The following is a 17,828-nucleotide window of genomic DNA, read 5'->3' as shown; positions in this document are numbered from 1 at the left end:
TCTAATCTATAACCCTCACAACTATAATGTGTTAAACCTTTCTAATCTATAACCCTCACAACTATAATGTATTAAACCTTAACCTTTTTAAAAAAAAAATAAAAATGGAGGCTCTTTGTTATGATAGCAGAATTGAAACAGGAAAGCAAGGGATTCAGTTTCAGAGCTACGACAGATAAATCATGTCCTTGCATAATTCTCATTAATGCACATAAGAAATACTGTTGTGGCTATTACTCACCAAATGATACTTTGTACGTTTTCAGCTGTTCTTCATGTTTCTTGGCCAATTTATATATGCTATTGCTATATCCTTTTAAGGCTTCTCCATAATCTCTACAGTCAAATGGAATGACCTGGGAATCTGCCAGTTCATAAACCAGTTTGCCTCGTAACTGGGCAATTGTAAGCTGTTTCTTGAAGGTGGGGTCATAAAACTTTTCCACTAACTCAAAGGTCTCATACACAGTGTGATAAACAGGATAATTGCTGAATTTGTCTGCTTTCTGAAAAAGACCAAGCAAATTTGTCAGTGCCCTGTGTTCTAACTGCAGTTAAGGGATGTATTGATCACTTAACGACTATGATGTTTTGCACAGATTCCAAACCAAAAAAGCTATTTGCTACAGAACACAATTTACTACCCTTCCATTTTTGTGCATTTATTTTAGGAAACTAAAACAACCTGAATCCATGGACTGTTGCACAAGATTAAGTGAGCAGGCTGCCTTCTCTCTGCCTATACAGACCTGCCTTCAGCCCATTGGAGAGAGACTGCCTTCATTAAAAGTGAAAACAGTTTGGGGTTTTGGACAGCAGAAATCCTCATGGCCCCTTCTGTGCATATTTCTAAACACAATCAAGGAAGATTTGTGTATTAAGGCTCCTATTAATAGTATGGTGGAATGAACTATACACCTCCAATCAGATTCTATAAATACCTTTCTGTGAACTTGACAATGTAGAATATACACATCACTTAAGCGTCTTATTCTCCAAACATTTAGGTTTCTTGCCAAATTTAGAAAGGGCACTGATATGCAAACCAGTCTAAGATTCTTTGTAGCTTTTTATTAATCATGAATAAATGTTTTTCAAAGATGACCCCTCACTACTGCCAAACTTCAAGCAATGTGTTAAGACTTACCCTGTTCTTGGTATAACGGACTCTGCCTGATGCAATTCCCAGTCGCTGGAAGTAAGCTTCAAAATCACTGCCTGATCCCAGTTTGTTTATTCTACATGCAGAAAAGACAAACCTTAGTGAGGCCTCTTACATTACAGTATGGTAGTAATTTATGCAAAATGCAAATTTTTCAAACAACTGGAGGTCAGTTCTTCTGGAGGGCACATCAGGGACACGAGTAAGATCAGAGACGAGATGAGTGGCAAGCTTAATTACTCTAACTGATTTTATTCCACCACAAGAATTCAGTGTTCTATATTACTAGGAAGATCTTTCAAAGGCAGCAATCCTGCTTATGACACTGACCACAATTAAAAACCAATGAATACATTATGCACAAGTGCCATAAAATTGTATCAGATATGTCTTTGCAATTTTAAAACTTTAATCATTTATTTCCAAACTAATATGGATTGGGCAGCAGTATATGTAAAGACAGATATGTTTATATACTTAGCATTTTCCGTAGTAGAATCAAAGACTGATAAATAATTTCCACTGCAGAAGACACAAGGAGGATTTGTTACTTACAAGTAAATATTGCCATCTACTGGGTAGGTGTGGCAAGACAGAGGAAAAGAAAATGATAATAAAGACAGATGTAATATTCTAAGTATTTTCAAATATTTATTTAAATTTTATATTAAGTTTTTTGTTGATATGTCCAGCCTGGTGAATAATTGGTGTTTCTTAGCTATAAAAAAGAGAAATAACCCAGCTCAAGTTCTTCTATTAGTATAAATTTCTGTAAGGAGCTATTTGTATCCACTGAGAAAGATCAGATGTGGTAGCTTTTTCAAAAGGAGGAAATCTCAGTGAGTCTAATGGATCTGGACACTCACCTTACCGGGGTCCGAGAGACAGGGCAACACACACAGAACACTTTGGTCAAATCACACCAAGGGGCGGTTCCATTTCCCTTACGTGAGTAATGCCACATGGTGAATCAGATTCAGCTCTATGAGTCACAGGCTCAAACAGTGTTTTGGAGTTTTAATACCTTTGACTATGAAGTTTTAATAGCTCCAGATATAGATTTGTAATGCATTACATTTACATTTATTGTATAACCAAAGATTAAGTATCAAGAGAGCTTTTTAATTACCGCTCTAGGCACTTTCTTTCAACTGAGCATTTGCTTATTCTAACAATTTTGATATTATCTCATCCAGTAGGGTGACTAAACTATATTTCAAACTCTTTCCCCACCCGGTCTTTTTTTGATTGCTTTCCAAATTGCTTTTCTACTAATAAAAGACCTTTAAAACGCATGAAGTCTCATTTTACAGCAGGCATAGATGTCAGCATCATTTAAAAAAAAAGCCATAAAATTTTATTTTATTTTACTTTAAAAGATATTGCTAGAGAGTCACCTTGTACTAAAAGGTTTTCTATTGCTGTCATCAATAGCACATCTTGAAAAACTCTGGAGAGTAGCCATGCCATGATATGATGAAAATATAGGGAAAGAAAAAATTGATTAACAACTTACCTGGGATAGCTATTATTTTCAGTTGCAGGATCTTTCTCAAGCCAATTGTCATAAAGAGACTTATTTTCATAACCCTCATCAGGGCTTAAAATCTGGAGAGGAAAACATTATAATCTCATTGGAAGTACCTCTGACAATTCAGTATCAAAGGAGACCTTTGCAGCTGTCCCCTGCATTGCTGCATGCAGGGCGGGACACAAACACTATTTACATTTGTTACATACATTTATGGTTCCCAATCATGAAAGGCATCTCACATGCACTTGGAACCAACCACAGGGGGGAAGAGCAGGTTAAAAGCTCAAGGACACTAGCTGTAGCTCAACCATTTTGGGGGGAGGTGGATCCTGTGGATTTCTAGGACTTCTTACCACCCTATTATTCACTGTGTAGATAGATACACACACAACCATATATGTAAAGGGGGAGGTGGATCCTGTGGATTTCTAGGACACACACAACAGTATATGTAAAATCATACATCCAACCTGGCCTTGAACACCTCCAGGGATGGGGCATCCACTACTTCTCTGGACAACCTGTTCCAGTATCTCATCACTCTTAGGGAGAAAATTTTCTTCCTGACATCTAGTCTAAATCTATTCTCTTCCAGTTTGAAGCCGTTTAGCCTCATCATAGTTGAGGAGTAATTACATGCCCTTGTAAAAAGTCCCTCTCCATCTTTCTTGTAGGCTCCCTTTGGATACTGAAATACCGCAATAAGGTCTCCCTGGAGCCTTCCCTTCTCCAGGCTGAACAGTCCCAACTATCTCAGTCTGTCCTCACAGGAGAGGTAGCACTATGGAGCTCCTCCAGCAGCCAGGAAGCCCCAGCTGCTTTCCTTTCAGCAGGCAAGGGAGATGCCAGTCCTAACCCTGTGGAGGTTTGCCCCACACAGCAGCAATATTCTCTCAACAGGCTAAGCCTGAAATTTGAATGCTTTTTGGTATAGGAAGGGTATAAAAGCATTGTGCTACAAAGAAGGGTCAAAACCAGTCATTAACTATATTACAGCAGTGCCAAGGGGACTCAAGCAAGACTGGAGCACCATTGTGCAAGACACTGTATGTACAAATGTAGGTCCTACCCTTACCTTAGAAAAATCGAAAAGCTATGTAACCAGGATGGAAAAGGTAAATATTAGTACAGCCATCATACAGCCAGGACAACTAGGAAAGAGTATCCCAGAAAAAGAATCTGTAGCAGAGGTAAAAATAAATCAAGGCTCTGGCCCTGGTCTCCATCTACACTTAAACAATCTTTAATAGTCATGGTCCTTTAAATATAAGATTGGTTATGATATGCAGAGGATTGGGATTTTTTTTCATCCCACATTATTGTTGAGACTTAAATTCTGCATTGAAAATATACAGACTCTAAATTGAAAACCCAAAGAGTTCTGACCTCTGAGATTATGTCAGCAGCTAGCAGAAAAATAACAACTTTGTGAAGTAATGGCTTGGCTGCTGTCATTTTCAGGGCACTTTGGTCAAGTTCTAGGGCTAAATTGAAAATGGCACATTAATAAGAGCAAGCTGAACTCTGACATATGGGAGAAAAAGCACTTCATGCTCTGGCAGAGATGTTATTCTGACAGCTCTGCTTATGTAAAACCCATTGGCCAGCTTTTTCCTACGCCACTGAGAGCCTAGTAAAACATATTATTTGCCCTGACTTAGATCCAAACCTAGAATCAGCATAAACTCACTGCTACTTCACAGGAAGATGCAGAGCTGTTTAACTATAAATACAAAGTAAGAAGTGATGATCAGAATAGTGGAATTGGAGTTGGACTTTTGCAGATATTGGCTGATGGTGACCAACTGTCTAAAGCCTAGCAGTAGAGTGGGGCCAAAATGGACTTCCAACAGCTAAATGTCCCATCTGCATGCTGAGGACTACACTTAAATGCAGAACTCCTTAGAAGACAAGAATTCATGTGTACGCAACATTTTTTTTGGTGACAAATGGCTCACTAAAAACAAGAAAAGCAAAGGGATCTTGGGATGTTGGATAGTTGGATGTTGGACTTTTTAATATGAACAGAAATAACTTTCTTTTGAACATACAGAATCACCCACATCTGCAGTAATGTTCTGTCACATGCTGAGCTTCCTGAATGAAATTCAATCCCATGCAAAAGCCTAATGCAAAGCATAGGGAACATTTTGGCCCCATTTGCTGTTTCCAAGAATTAACTAGGGCTCCTGAGGCGCACAGGACTTCTCACTATTCCTATTCAAGAAACTAACAACTGGGATATGCAAAGACTTAATGGGTTGAGGGTTTGACATGTACATATAGCTTCCCAGTGTCATTCCAACCCAAATACATTGCCATTAAAATAGCAAAACTAAGAATATAATCGCTCTGCCTTAGAGCTTCTAGCACTTACAGAAATTAGGTTTTTTTTCATATTAGTGGAAAAGACGCAACTGAGTAGCAAAGGTACAGATTGTAGTCTTTGGTTATCTTTACAAGAGGCTACCTGAAAGCAAGTGAAGAAAAAAAAAAGAGTAAAGAAAATTAAGCAGATCCCTCTGCAAAACAGACCTTCCCTGTTCTAGCAGTTGTTTTGGTTTTTCTCCTTCTTTTGGAGTGAATTCCTATTCACTGGAATTTTTAGAGACCTGGAGAATAAAGACGTTTGAACCCTTAAATGGATTTTATTCTGAGATGCTAGAAGCAGTGAGCCAAGTTAGAGATGTACCACATTTCTACAGGGTCTATCAACCTTCTGTGTACGTGTTTCTATGCCAAAAAAATGGTATCCTAGTTAGAAGCAGTCCTGCAGAAAACGCCCTGACTTGTCTCCAAGAGTTCATCAAAACCTCTTTTTCCTTGGGAAAATTCCAACAATCTCTATGAACAATCTTACAGGAAAGATCAAAAGAGTGTAAGTGTTCCAGAGAAAGGTTTCACAGGCTGTGATTTATGGATGACCGGAGGTCACTGGTGGCACACTGGTAAATGAAAGATGGTTTGGAAATGAAAAGTACAATGCTGAATCATTGTAAAAAATGAACCATCATTGTATTTTTCAGAAACATGAGAGGTGTTCCCAGGTTCAGCAGTAAAAAAAAAGAGGAAAACACTCCTCTATAAAAGTGTGACAAGGAGTGTCTAAAATTTACTTAGTGAGACAGCAAAAAAAAGTGAGTAAAAAGGAAAAAAGGATTCCAGATGAAATTCTTTGGACAGAGACAATATGGTAAAACTGGGGAAAGTGCTCTTTGAATTTGCACAGAAAGCAGAGAACAGCAGAGAATGAGGACGAGAGAAAGGTTTCACAGGCTGTGATTTATGGATGACAGGAGGTCACTGGTGGCGCACTGGTAAATGAAAAATGGTTTGGAAATCAAAACTACAATGCTGAATCATTGTAAAAAATGAACCATCATTGTATTTTTCAGAAAGATGAGAGGTGTTCCCAGGTTCAGCAGTAAAAAAAAAAAAGAGGAAAACACTCCACTATAAAAGTGTGACAAATAGTGTCTAAAATTTACTTAGTGAGACAGCGAAAAAAAGGGAGTAAAAAGGAAAAAAGGATTCCAGATGAAATTCTTTGGACAGAGACAATACGGTAAAACTGGGGAAAGTGCTCTTTGAATTTGCACAGAAAGCAGGGAACAGCAGAGAATGAGGACGTTGTTGCAGAATCCTGCTCTGTGGAACTGACAAGAAAAAAAATCTAAGATGTTCCAACAGTGTCTTTAAGGAGAAATAATAAGAAATAATAAGAAATAATAAGGTGTTCCCAGGTTCAGCAGTAAAAAAAAAAAAGAGGAAAACACTCCACTATAAAAGTGTGACAAATAGTGTCTAAAATTTACTTAGTGAGACAGCGAAAAAAAGGGAGTAAAAAGGAAAAAAGGATTCCAGATGAAATTCTTTGGACAGAGACAATATGGTAAAACTGGGGAAAGTGCTCTTTGAATTTGCACAGAAAGCAGAGAACAGCAGAGAATGAGGACGTTGTTGCAGAATCCTGCTCTGTGGAACTGACAAGAAAAAAAATCTAAGATGTTCCAACAGTGTCTTTAAGGAGAAATAATAAGAAATAATAAGAAATAATAAGACTTTTCATGGACAACTCTCTATGAAATAATCACCTTTGCCAACGAAGCTATGAAGAATATGGATGAATATAATGTACTTCTAGGAGCTTTTTACCAAGGAAACAGCATGGAATTATGGAATAGTTGTCACAATTTCTGTTGTTTGTATTATGCTTCTACTGTTAAAAGCTTAAATAACACTGAACGGGAAAATTTTCAAAAAAGCCAGTCTCAAGTACTTCGTATGGTACTTGGTACTTCAATGGAATTTTTCTACTCAAACCCAGCATTAGTTAAATAGTTGACTTAAGATCAACAGTGAGGTACTATTTTTAGCCCAGAGCTTTTATTTTTTTTTTTTTTAACTTTGTTTATCTTTTGCAGAAAAATGGATCCCTGAGTAAGTGGCTTGCTGCAGACAGAAAGTAAATTATTTTATCCAGGGCCTTGCAGCACTAGGGACATAGACATTTTTATAGCTGGAACAAAATGCCCTTCACTGTGTGAAGCATCACAGTTAACCTTTGATCAAGCACAGCTTTTTCCCCAGCAAGGAAGAAAGAGTAAGATAGAAAAAGCTGGTAAGAAAATAAAATGTAGAAAAGAAGAACATGGGCATAGCACAGATAAACCGCCTCAGATTCAAACCAGGGCATTTTCAGGGTTAAAAGAAAGTACACTGCATTTGAAAATAACTCAGGATGAATGCAGGGAATGGGATGGGAGAGTAATGGATGGACTCAACCTACCAAGTGTCATCACAGTGTAGATTTTTACACTGGACCAAGTCACTTGGGTTCTCTTAATATCAGGGGTGGGGGAAGTAGTTGAGATTTCTGTATGTACAAGAGTAGACAAACACATTTGGCCAAATGAATCCCATTTTAAAGGTACTTATTCCTATGCATTGCCTTTAAAGGGAGCCCATGTTGCTTAAGTCAGACAGAGATGTCTTCTGTTAATTGAGATGGATCCAGATCTGAGGATAATGATAATGGCTCATGCAAGGTGCCAAACTTGGTTAACTCCTCATACAGCCAATGAAGTTTTATGTTTTAATAAATCTTTCAGCCTTATGATAATTCATCCTGAGAGGTGGAAGCAAAGGAGGCATGATTAGACCACTTGTAGTCATGCAAATCCATACATCTGCCTGTTAAAAAAAAACCACTCAGTCTTTCAGTATTTATCACGGTATTTCAGGGGCTCAATGAGATATGAAAGAGATTCAGGGGGAAGAGACAGAGAAAAAATGGTAGCTAGCCAATGTGAAAATTAATAGATTCCCTTTTGCACATGAAATGGAAATTTAAAATGCAATTTATTTCCTTGAATGCTTACCACTTTAGAGAATTGGTCTTGCTCAAGTGTTTTCTTATCTTCTTTTAATTATTTTTTTTTTACTTTGTATTACAAATAATATTTCACTTATGCCAGCAACACATTTCAACCTTTCTAAGAATACTGAGAAACTGTGAGCCTGGACTGTGGACCACTGATGGAATGTTTTGCTATTGATTTTGGTGTGATCAAGATTCTTCCAGCACAGCGATAAGATCAATCCAATAATTCATAAGATAAATTCAATAATTCAATTTTATCTAATAAACTTGCAGGTTTATATTCTTAAAAAGTCGCAAATAATAGACACACTGATTCTGTACCTCTTTTGTCAGATCGTATACCAGTTTGTAGAGAAGAGGGGTGCAGTCAACTCTTAATGTGTAGTTACCTAAAAATGAAATAAAGACACGGAAATTTTCCTTTCACATACCAGTGGCAATATCTTCTTAAAGGATTAAACCCTGCAATCCTATCTTAGACAAAGTTCTTGGTTCCAAGGCAAGAACTCAGAATATATACAGAAAAATAACCACTTGGTCACATTGTATAAGCTACTGCTACTGCACAACAATGATGCATTGGTTATAGCACATACACAGTAATGTCATTAAGCCTTCCCATAGTTCTAAAATACGCCCAACCATCCCTCATTAGCTACAAGCCTTTGTCACTCATACACCCCCTGAAGCTTGTGTTAAACAGAAGGCAATGGTAACATCCTGCTTTTTGTAGGATGTTAAAAATAAAATTAGTGCATTCAGGAGCTGCAGGAGGAAAGACATATTCCCTGCAAGATGTTTTAAGAAGCCTTTCAATGCAGCTGCTTCTGCTCTTATCATGAAGAGCACTTTTACAATGCTTTTCAATGCAGACCGTATCTGAGCAACAGGTCACCTTCTGAGTAAGAGACCTGCAAGATGTTTGGCATTTCACATTTCAGAACTAAGTAAGTCTCACCCAAATAGGAGCCAAAAAAAGATGCAGAGTAATGTTTCCATCTACTGTCTCCTAAACCTCCCCATTTACCACCAGGCTGTGGCTGCTATGCTTTCCACCCATGAGGTTTCCACACCACCTGCAGGCTGTGTTGAGTTAGGTGCCTACCTCATATCAAAGCTGTCTGTTACAGCAGTAATGGCCCCATCACAAAGAAACTATCACCACTTTTGAGGCAGGCAGGAGTGTAAAACAGTCTTCTCTGTAGGCTCCAGCCACCGCACAGCAGCTGGGCAAAGCCCTCTGCCCTCAAATACGGGCAGCAACAAAGAGGGGAAGAGGGGCAAGAAGGCTTGGACATAATAAAATATAACCTCTCAGATAACACTGTTATGAGGTTTTAATATGGCTTTAGACCTTTGGGTCATCCTTTGCACGGTGTGTACTTAGAAGAGGACTAGACTGACGATTACAGAAAACCCCATGATGATGGAAAAAGTACCAGATAATGTTAATGATGTTTCCATGGAGAGTCTATATCTGAGAACTGGAAATTACAGTCACAAAAATGCTCAAAAAGAGGACCCTCTATTCTCCCTTTAATTGCTAAAGGACAATGAATAGAAATAATTTGTTGTCCAAAACGTAGCACAAGAAGTGCTGTGGAGAATGTATGATGATAAACAAAATAATCGGCAGAGTGCATGGATGCTATGGCTATACAGGGGATTTTAATGCTCAGTCAGGTGAAAGATGTCCAAGATACTTAAAACAGAACACTGAATACGGTGTTCTTACCCTTATCACATATTTCTTTTCCAATGCTTTTACTTTCACATTTTCTTTAATGCATAAAGCACGAGACACGTTTAAATAATCAAGATTTGGAAGAAAATTGTTAAGGCAGCAGCATGTTGGCTGCAAACCAACTAAAAATATGTTACAGTCCATGCTGAGAATATGAAGCGGTTGTAAAGCTATTATTTCATTCGTGAGATCTTCTAGGCGTGAAATTCTGCTCTACTTTTTACACAGCACGTAGGCTCCATAATTGAAGGAACAGCTCTAACCCTCCCTGTAGCTCAACTCCAACTGAGCATTTAGAAACTGGGTTTGGCTTTTCTTCCCTTCCAATCCTTTTGTGACAGACAAAATTTTCTGCTGACAGGAATAAAAAGAGTTCTTTGATATGCCTGTTGATATCCGTTTTATTCACACACAGTAAGCCCAAATAAGTTGGGTTTAACATGGGAAGAGCAATGCCCTAAATAACTGAGCTTATGATGCAGGACTCCAGCTTCACAGGACTCTACTGACTATTATTTCAGCACAGACAACACTAAATGAAGTCCTTCTGTAATAAAGCTCAGTATATTTTAAGGTTTTTGTGATTTAGGTCATAATTTTGGACCCAAAATTCAAAGTCCAGTTTCTGAGCAGCTTTCCCATATGACAGATTCTTCTCACAATCTGAGGGGCACAGTAAATTGGATAATGGCTGATCAGTTTTTTCATGAAACACTTTTCAGAGCTTATTTTTCTAGAAGAGCCCTGCCATAAGACACATGTAACTCCCTGCATATTCTCCCTGCTCATAGCAATGAACAAAGGTGACCACGCTGGCCCAAAGCACCAAAATGGGTTCCACCCCCACAAAATGTAACTCTGTGGTCTCAACACAAATTGTCTTAAGATCATAATAAATTAGTGTTCCAAAAAGGTAATTACACAGGGAAAGGAGCTGGAGCTGCAAACAGAATAAGCAGCAGTCTGTCATATATTGAAACTGTAATCGTAAATTAGATCATAAATCGTAAATTAAATTGTAAATTAAATCGTAAATGTAGTTAAGAGAGAGTTTCAAAATCAGACCGCTCAGCTCATTAGCACAGAATACTAAACTCCTCCAGAGGAGACATTCTGGACCCCACGCACGTGGGCTGCAGCTCATGGGTGCTGCTATTTGCAACAAAAAAAAAAAAAAGAGAATTTAAATTGTTCTCTCCCTCCACTTAATTCTGTATTTGCTACACTTACTCTGAACAACACATCATCTGTCTTATGTTTGCCAGCTCTGACTGCAATAAATAATAAACAGTGAACTATTAAAATTGACAGCTGTGAAGTAAAGTGAGTTTAAAAATAAAAGACACACCTTCTATAGAGGAATCTGTGTTGATGTAAGCAACTGCCCGTTCCTGCAGGATTCTGGCATTTTCCTGGGGTTGTAAGAGTGTAATTATTACTTTCAATTAGTGGCATTTTGTCAAGAGTATGTTAAGTGCACTGTTTTTCACAGTGTTACCTTTAAGAACTCAGGAAAATTAACACTATGTACCTTACTAATTATATTAACGTTTGAGGATGGGTCAATGATCTGGGCATATGAAATTGTCTCCTGCTTTCTGGGACTGAATTTCCTGCAGAAAACATCCTCAATGTGCAGGTGCTGGCTGCTGCATCGCACGGGAGCAAGGCGGAACAGGAAAAGTACTGACCAGCATTGCAACAGGGTAAATTAAGGTTATATATGTATTTTAACTTCACACAGGCAGCACTTCTTGCACATGCAACTGTGGGGTCAGTCAGAATTCCTCCGCGGGCATTAACGTGAGCTCCCAGCACTGAACTCAATTTTAACACCGATAAACCGAGCGTTGCTGTCATTTCTACACTCCTCCATTTCAAAAAGGGATGAGTCAAAGCGCTGACATTTCCTATTCAGATTAATTTGACTGTTTTGAGTCAACCAAGCATTGCTTTCACATTAAATATACACACACGCATGTTTAATTTTTTGGAAAGTGGTAATTATGTTTGAAATTGATATTCTAATCAGTAAGTGGTATTTTACTGAGCCTTGGCTTTGTGATAGATATTCTAATTAGGTTAGTAATTGTTATTTGATTCATTCAATTTATAACCCAACTAATCATCTGTAAGTCACGAGAATTAAAAATCCGATTGGTAATTGATAACTTCAGGAATAAATTGATATCTTCAAAACAAACAGTAGAGGAGATTCTGAAAAAGAGTATGAAGGAAGGGGGCAGGCCTGTATATCCGTACATGAGGCCTTGCATATATGCAAAAGCATATTTGCAACATAAAGAAATTCCTTCATTTATGAGCAATGGAGATTGTTGATGTAACAAAAAGATGTTGTCACAGTTGCAGACCCTTTTTGTTGCACAGAAGATGGTGAATATCATGGGTTAATTTTCCTCAAGATTTACTAGATGACAGATCTGGCAGCTACAGAAAACAGGAATGTGAGCCGTGAGGAATGTCCCTAGAGAAACTGAATCTAATTTAGGTGTCAAAAGGGAGGAATGCACATCACCAAGATAAGGCAAGGAAACAATAATATAAAAACATTGAGCTTCTAATATAAATTGTGCTCATGGATTTCTAATCTAGTACAGCTGCTGCTTCATGAAATAAGGAATGATAGATTACTATATATTAAATTATTAAACAAAAAACATTACAGAACAGCTGTAGCAATATGTGAACAACGCAAACATAAAGAGAACTCTTAATTTATTCATGACTTACTCAAGAAAAATTGATCTTTTAAGTATCATTGTTTTGTGTTCCTCAGAGATAAAACAATTGTGTGTTTTTTCTTGACAGCAACTAAATACGTGCACAGACAAAGAAATCACAAATAGATTTTTATATACAGTATACCTTTGTTACCAGTGGAGTTCAAGTGGGATGAAATTTAATACCTAAGTCTTAAAAATCTCTCACTAAATGATTTAAAAGATAATTTAAATTATGCTTTCTTCATCTAATGTCCCATAAACCAGGAATAAGATGCAGAGAGTCTACTGCAACTGGAAGCTAAACAGTTTATGAGAGAAAGAATTAGTGCAAATCCAAAGGAACAGAAATCCCAGTTTTGTTAGCAGAAGAATGATGGAATCCCTTTGGTGTTTGGGAGCACGTTTCTGGTTTTATTCCCTCCTCTGAAATGTGTCATTTTCTATGTAATTATTTTGTTTACTGTAATACTTAACAATGAACTAAAAAAAAATTAAAATATTAAAATATTTTATTTTATAGATTTTAAAAGCTCTTTCCACATACCTAAATATAACCTTCTAAATAAAATTCTAAAAAAAATTCTAGCAGAAGAACAAGACAACATGTTTCTGTTAAGCCATTCAGTACTATTAAGTTGACATCGTTCAGCAGAAATGTGTTTCATCAAACAATTGTCTGTCTGCTCTATTTCTAATTTGGATTTTACAGACAAAGCAATGAAAACTCTGGTTAGATGTGTATTTCTTAGCAGGGCTGAACAAAACCACTTACAGGGTTAAGAACTGACCGTGCCCAAGAGGGAAAGGAAGAGAAAAACATTCAGAACCTCACTTCTGAATTTCTCAACATCCTTCTATCAGGCAGAAATATAGTCAGGAATAGTTGCCACTGGGTGCTGCAGCTTCCTGCAGCAGACTTTCAGGTTTTGGTTTTTTTACACTATTTTTTACTTACCTCAGCCCATTCTGTGGAACCCAACAATCCAAATTCTTCTGCATCCCAACTAGCAAAAATAATAGTTCGCTTAGGTCTCCAACCTGCAGTCACAAAGTTAAACTTGAAAACTCAAAGTTAGAAACTTAAGTGAAAGATCAACACAGTTAATTGAAATAACCTTAAAAAAATAGCACCTAATTGATATAGAAGTAAAAAAAGTCCTCTCTAAACTCCTTAGAGGAACACATTATTGCAGAGGCATTTCTTCTTAATGCAGTATTTTCATTCCACACAAGTAAAAGGGTACTATTATACTGATGAGAGACATGAGGGAATAAATTGAAAAACTAAGATGCAATACTACATATGCATCTCTTAAAAGAATTTGCATCTTTCATAATGAGAAATACAACTTTCTGTTGAGGTGGTAAGTTAAATCAACACCACTGCTTATGGGAACATTCAACACAGTTCTTCAAAGCTGCTGTTTTCCATATCCATCATTTTATGTCTGTAATAAATTACCTTCCATCTTCATTTTACCAAAACTCCGTACAACCTCTTGCAGAACAGCTGCACCTGTAGTTGGATCGATACCACCAAACACCCAGGAGTCTCTATGCCCTCCTAAAATAATGTATCTGTCTGTAAACAAATACACAATGTCAAGCCTTAATTAAAAATGCATTTAGGTTACCTGTATTTCCTATGATCGCATCCCTACTTGTATCAAATTAAATACGAAGAAGTTTAATACCAGTGCTACAAATTGACTTTTTAAGGTAATCTGCAATCATTCGCTTACTCTATTGAAGTATATAAGTAAAAACAATAAATATTTTATACATATTTTTCCACTTAAAAGTTTTTCACATATATGGCCCGCCACTAAGTAACAACAATAGTATGTTGAGGTCCCAAATCATCACTAGTTTTCTGTACTTTGTATTGTGTTAATTTTTGCAAAGGTAAAATGTATGAATGATGTAAGAGGAGACCTAGTGTAAATTGACAGGTGTTATAAAAAAATTCCCTGACATCTATCATTCCAGCATTCCCATTCAAATATATTCTTGGGAATGCCAATTAAAACCAGTGTGCTAGTAGGGACAGGACAACTATTAAAGGTTTCTCAGATTCCATATTATCTGGTGTAAGAACCCAACATAAAGACAAGATATCTCACAGCTCACTTGCCACAAGATTGCTGTTGCCAGTGTACATCACATCCCTGGAATCATTACAAATCCCCTCCTGGACCAAAAATTGGACTGGGACCCAACATCTGGCTATTTGAAAAACTTGAAATATCTCGCAACATGAGAACAACTTCACCAAACACAAAATAAGAAAGGAATTAAAATCCTTGATGCTCACCTGGTTCCACAGCTCCTCTGAGGATGCCAATGACGTTGTAAATTCGTGTTATTTTATTGTTTGTATGAACATGCATTCTGACTTTTCTGAAATGAAAAGCAGTAGAGAGTAACCATTTCTGACTGAGAAGGCAACAAAAAGTCAATGTAATACCTTGTGAGCCAGAAAGTTGGTGCTTCTCTTCTGTTTTGTGTGTTCAGCACTGATCATGCTGTACCAGTGTCCCATTTTTCATTTCAGGTTAACCCTCTGACAGAAAGATGCCTTAGAAACAACAACCTTATGAAGCGGGCCAATCTATAAACTTTCAAACATTTACTGAATTCATTGACCTGTTATTTATGGGAGTCAATTGGATAACCGTGTATTAGAGGAGTAAACTGAAAATCATATACAGTAATGAATTTTGTTAATTGTGGATATACATGTTTTTATAAAGAATACACTTTGGCTTCATAGCATAATTCCGTGATAACCGTGTATTAGAGGAGTAAACTGAAAAACATATTTGATAATTGTGGATATACATATTTTTATAAAGAATACACTTTGGTTTCATAGCATAATTCCGTATAATAAGATAGAACTTGGAGAGAAGGTCACTAGAAATATTCATCCAGGAATAAACTGAAATCCCAGTTTAGGACAGCAGACCTAAGTGATCAAGATTTGTCAATTCTCCATCCCTCTTCCTGGGAAAATCTACCTGTGAAATTTTATAAAAAGGAAGGAAATTCAGATATTAGGAGAGCTAAAAATGAAGCAGTATTCAGCCCCTCTCAACCTGTAGAAGAAACAAAGGATCAAGTCTGTTTTTTGTGTCTGGCAAGGCACCAAGAGTTTCACATTTGAAGTTATCTTTTCAGCAGCAAATCTGCATAGCTGTCAAAATCAAAACCTACTTCAGGACAGCTACTGGATCTTTGCCCAGAAAAAAACTGACACCAGTGCCTTGAGCGTGCATATACTTGCACACTTTCCATGTGTGAGTGACTTTCTACCACCTGTGAAATTTTATAAAAAGGAAGGAAATTCAGATATTAGCTAAAAATGAAGTAGTATTCAGCCCCTCTCAACCTGTAGAAGAAACAAAGGATCAAGTCTGTTTTTTGTGTCTGGCAAGGCACCAAGAGTTTCACATTTGAAGTTATCTTTTCAGCAGCAAATCTGCATAGCTGTCAAAATCAAAACCTACTTCAGGACAGCTACTGGATCTTTGCCCAGAAAAAAACTGACACCAGTGCCTTGAGCGTGCATATACTTGCACACTTTCAATGTGTGAGTGACTTTCTACCTAGATTCAAAAGGTTCATTTTTATATGGAGCTACTCTGAGAAAGAATTATATGAAGGATTACCCCATATTTACAAAACTGTTACCCTATTAAGTAGGAAGATGTTAAAAAGTGCATTTAAAAAACTTTCCCATGTATATGTTTTGTAAATGAATCATATTGTTTCTTTTCTCGCTGTTGCTCTTCAAGACATTCTAAACAGCACCTTAATTATGTCAAATATGCTTTCTTATTTATTACACCAAGAGTTTCACATTTGAAGTTATCTTTTCAGCAGCAAATCTGCATAGCTGTCAAAATCAAAACCTACTTCAGGACAGCTACTGGATCTTTGCCCAGAAAAAAACTGACACCAGTGCCTTGAGCGTGCATATACTTGCACACTTTCCATGTGTGAGTGACTTTCTACCTAGATTCAAAAGGTTCATTTTTATATGGAACTACTCTGAGAAATGTTTTGTAAATGAATCATATTGTTTCTTTTCTCGCTGTTGCTCTTCAAGACATTCTAAACAGCACCTTAATTATGTCAAATATGCTTTCTTATTTATTTATTACTTCTTCATTCATTTTCAGTTACTGTTAGAGCAGAGCAGAAAAGAATAATTGATTAATGAAGTCCTTAGGGAGACCTTACTGCTCTCTAGAGCTATCTTAAAGGACGTTGTAGAGTATGTCAAATATGCTTTCTTATTTATTTATTCCTTCTTTATTTATTTTCAGTTAGTGTTAAAGCAGAGCAGAAAAGAATAATGATCAAAGAAGTCTTTAGGGAGACCTTACTACTCTCTAGAGCTATCTTAAAGGACGTTGTAGAGAGGTTGGGGTTGGTTTCTTCTCCCAAGTAACGGGTGATAGGACAAGAGGAAATGGCCTCAAGCTGCACCAGTGGAAGTTTAGAAAAATTTTTACACTGAAAGTGTTATCAAGCACTGGAACAGGCTGCCCATGGAAGTCACCATCCCTGGAGATATGTAAAAGCTGTGTAGATGTGGTGCTGAGGGACATGGTTTAGTGGTGGGTTTTGTCAGTGTTAGGTTGAAGGTTGGACTAGATGGTCTGAAAGGTGCCTTCCAGCCTAGGAAATTCTGTAATTCTATACTCTTGTTTTGCAGGAGGTGGAGCAGTGGTAATGACACACCATTTTTAGACACTGTTCACTGTGGTCTGCAACCAGTCCCCATAGAATGATACCTCATGTTATCTGAAAGTATTTTTTATGTGAAAAAGTGATAGAAAAGTGATCTTTAGCTTTACCTATTGCAGCTTACAAGTTATAAACAAGGAAGAACACTACAACGGTCCCTGACAGCAGTCAAATTCCCAGTCGCCAAGTGCAATTGTTATGTGTCTTGGTCTGCTAAAGAGTGACTCTGTTAGTGCTGGAGACCCGGCCGGTTGTATTTCTCTGTTAGAGCTGAAAAATGTAAACTGCCAACACAGAATTGTTAATCTATCTGGTCAAAGACCAGTTCCTTCCAAGGAAATTAATAAGATATATGTGCTTTGGACTCTTCTGTCCTGTTATTTTTCAGGGCTTTCAACCATGGGGTCTACCAGCTTCAGGGAACAGCTGATGGACTCCCAAATCATTGCCACACTTCACAGCTCTAAGTTCACAGAAACCCTTAAAGAGTGACTCTGTTAGTGCTG

The 17,828-nt window shown here is 37.3% G+C and overlaps 1 protein-coding gene across 9 annotated transcripts in view; it reads right to left on the bottom strand.

Moving 5' to 3' along the window:
* The window catches only part of LOC106897593 (N-acetylated-alpha-linked acidic dipeptidase 2-like), a 37,225-nt gene that overhangs the window by 6,830 nt on the left and 12,567 nt on the right, over positions 1-17,828 (bottom strand). For 7 of the 9 annotated variants that reach the window (XR_001413796.1, XR_001413791.1, XR_001413792.1 and 4 more), the window contains 8 exons: positions 14,882-14,967; positions 14,030-14,149; positions 13,523-13,605; positions 11,172-11,235; positions 8,401-8,468; positions 2,679-2,770; positions 1,148-1,238; positions 242-506 (listed from right to left, as the gene is read on the bottom strand). Coding sequence is in view for 2 of the 9 variants with exons in the window: in XM_014958340.1 (XP_014813826.1) it covers positions 242-506; positions 1,148-1,238; positions 2,679-2,770; positions 8,401-8,468; positions 11,172-11,235; positions 13,523-13,605; positions 14,030-14,149; positions 14,882-14,967 (869 nt within the window). In the remaining 7 variants the exon portion in view is untranslated. Of the gene's footprint in view, positions 1-37; positions 507-1,147; positions 1,239-2,678; positions 2,771-8,400; positions 8,469-11,171; positions 11,236-13,522; positions 13,606-14,029; positions 14,150-14,881; positions 14,968-17,828 lie in introns of all 9 variants that reach the window. The other 2 variants (XR_001413797.1, XR_001413793.1) reach the window with 2 other exon arrangements.

The sequence above is a fragment of the Calidris pugnax genome, unplaced genomic scaffold (genome assembly GCF_001431845.1).
Source record: "Calidris pugnax isolate Ruff unplaced genomic scaffold, ASM143184v1 scaffold252, whole genome shotgun sequence".
In the NCBI taxonomy this organism is placed as follows: Eukaryota; Metazoa; Chordata; class Aves; order Charadriiformes; family Scolopacidae; genus Calidris; species Calidris pugnax.
This window is presented reverse-complemented; position numbering and strand designations above follow the sequence as displayed.